Source organism: Austrofundulus limnaeus, unplaced genomic scaffold, assembly GCF_001266775.1.
Source record: "Austrofundulus limnaeus strain Quisiro unplaced genomic scaffold, Austrofundulus_limnaeus-1.0 Scaffold163, whole genome shotgun sequence".
Lineage (NCBI taxonomy): Eukaryota > Metazoa > Chordata > Actinopteri > Cyprinodontiformes > Rivulidae > Austrofundulus > Austrofundulus limnaeus.
This window is the reverse complement of record NW_013952565.1, coordinates 578,999-581,694: the sequence shown is the minus strand read 5'-3', so window position 1 is coordinate 581,694 and position 2,696 is coordinate 578,999. Positions and strand designations below refer to the sequence as shown.

Sequence of the window (2,696 nt, the reverse complement as noted above, 5' to 3'; positions counted from 1 at the left end):
AACTGAGGTCCTCCATCCACATGGTGGATGGAGGACCTCAGTTTAGCTTGTTTTGTCGCGCTAGCACCGAGCTAATACATATAATGCAATATAGCGTCGGCGCTAATGCTAAAGCTAACAGGCTAAGCTGAGGTTCTTCTTCCATGAAGCAGCTCTGTTGTCCTCCATCCACGTCATCATTTACCCAGAATGCTTTGCTTGTGAATAAAATGGCTGCGTCCGTGTTAAAATATATTTTTAAAAATGTACAAAACTAAACAGCCTACAGTATTTTTAGTCTTTATTTTACAGTTAAAATATATGTTTATTAAATAAAGTCTAATGTTACAACTAATCATGAATCCCTTTAAGTGAACAAATCTATTTTATTAAAAACAGAAAATCTTACCTTAAGATCAACATCTTTAACTCTCGTTCTGCTGCGTGTGACAGGCGCTGCAGGCTCCTCGCTGGGACCAGGAGACACGTCTCTGCGAGCTGAGACACGAGGACAACACAAGGTTAATGACACCAGCGGACACACACACAGAATATAAAGCCATGAGCCGTCAGCTCACCTCTTGTTCGTCGTCGTCTTGAGGGCGAGTAGACGTATGAATGCTCGTCTAGATTAAACTCGTCTTCATCAGGTTCAGTACCAGGAAGCTGAGATGAAACCTGTGTCGCTGATAAATTTGAACTCTTGTTCCTGGTTCTCAACATCTTTGTTGCAACACCACCTGAGTTTAAAAAAAATATATTTTCAACATATTATTCTGTAGCCTAAAACTAAAAATCCAGGTTTTACAAAGTAAATAAAAGGAAAACCCACAAAGGTCATAGAAATAACTTGGAATCCTCCTCCCTGTGCCTATGTGCTGCTCGAGATGGGAGACTGTGACAAAATTGTTGCTTTAATGCAATCTGCAGTTTTCTTAGACTGATTTTGCTAATTGGCTTTTATAATGCATGTGAATGTTTTTGTAGTGCCTTGTGACAATGTTCATTGTAACTTTTTAACTATACAAATAAAAATACTGATAAAAAATAAATAAAAACTGACCAAAAAAAATATATAAAAAATCATTCCTCAAAAGTTAGACTTTACTTTTGAAGTGTGGTTCAAAATTATTTAAAAAAATAATGAAATGACCTTAAATTTCTCTATAAAAATAAATTTCATCATTGGGGAAGGCTAAACTCAGGTATTTGTTCTTATTATTACACTTTCAGATCAAGTTGTTTTAGTGATCGTTGTAGGTTTTCTTTCATGAAAGGTTACAAATAAATTTCATCATCATCCAGAGATCACTTTTATTTTGCAGTTTTTGTCTAAAAAACATCCTCAGTTTAATCATGTTATTTAAAATCAATGAGGATCTGACACTTTAAACTCAAATCCGACGTTGAGTTGCTTCATACCCTCTCGTTTCTCCTCCTCGTCCTGCAGCCTCTTGATGAGGGCGTCAGCGACGGGGGTCTCAGAATCCACCTCCAACGGTGAGTCCAGCAGAGGGAGATCTTCTACAGGGTGGTCCCAAAGTTTACTTCTGGTTGTGCGACGAGAACTTTTCTGACCAGCATTCTTGTCAGCTTCCAGCTCGGGGAGTTTTTCATTTCCTTTGATTTCCTCTGGTATCGTCACTTTTTTCATCTTCCTGTTGCTCTGAGGAAACAATACAGGAACCAGTTTCACTTAAATGTTATGGAACTGGATGAGCAGAGTTATAAAGTAACTAAGTACAAATACTTTGTTACTGTACTTAAGTAGAAATTTTGGTTATCTGTACTTGAGTAATTATTTTTCAGCGTACTTTTTACTTTTACTCATTACATTTTTACACAATTATCTGTACTTTCTACTCTACATTTTTTAAAAAGGTAAGAAGTAGAAAGTCGTTACTCCTATTTTATTCAGAGTTATTACTTAAAAAAATACTTGTGATAAATTGTGTCTCCTGGATAGAGTGAATTTAGTTGTGGTTGGATGAGAAGCATAAATATATACCATTCTGACACACTATTAGCTTGTACACAACCCATCACAGCTGCACGCCGTTAGAAAACAATATTTTTTGGAGAAGTCACCTCCCAATAAATGTCATTTTGGAAAATCTAACTGCTCACTTTTACTCAGTACTTTTACTTTTAATACTTAAGTAGATTTTATGTCAGAAATTTACTTTTGATACTTAAGTACAAAATATATCAGATACTTTAAGACTTTGACTCAAGTAATATTTTAGAGAAGACTTTAACATTTACCAAAGTATTTTTATGATAAGATACTTGTACTTTTACTCAAATATCACTTTGAGGTACTTTATACAAGACTGTGGATGACAATCAGGGAGTGAACATATATATGAAAATCTGCTTTTTATGTCCCACAACACATTTATCTACAGGATGATAATGATCCTGAACAAGGTGATTAATGTAGATAAATATACTGTATTTATTCATGTATAATACTAGAAATTTAACCCTAAAAATCATCTATAAAATGTGTGTATGTGTGGGGGGGGTAGTATTATACACGGGTTGTTGAGAATTAGATTTTTAATGGTTTTTAAGCTAAAAAAAATGTTGATCGTATTATACTCGAGATCAAATTATACTGTACATGAAAATATATGGTAGTTCTTCTCATTGTTTAAAAGAGGACATGTTAAAACAGTTTAGTCATAGTTCATTACAACTGGCCCATCAAGGGC

At 34.8% G+C, this 2,696-nt stretch overlaps 1 protein-coding gene across 1 annotated transcript in view; it reads right to left on the bottom strand.

Moving 5' to 3' along the window:
* ahctf1 (AT hook containing transcription factor 1) overlaps window positions 1-2,696 on the bottom strand; it is a gene marked incomplete in the record, with an annotated part of 34,039 nt that overhangs the window by 7,762 nt on the left and 23,581 nt on the right. The window contains 3 exon segments of the mRNA XM_014017201.1: window positions 389-477; window positions 558-719; window positions 1,402-1,645. Of these exon segments, the coding sequence (XP_013872655.1) occupies window positions 389-477; window positions 558-719; window positions 1,402-1,645 (495 nt within the window).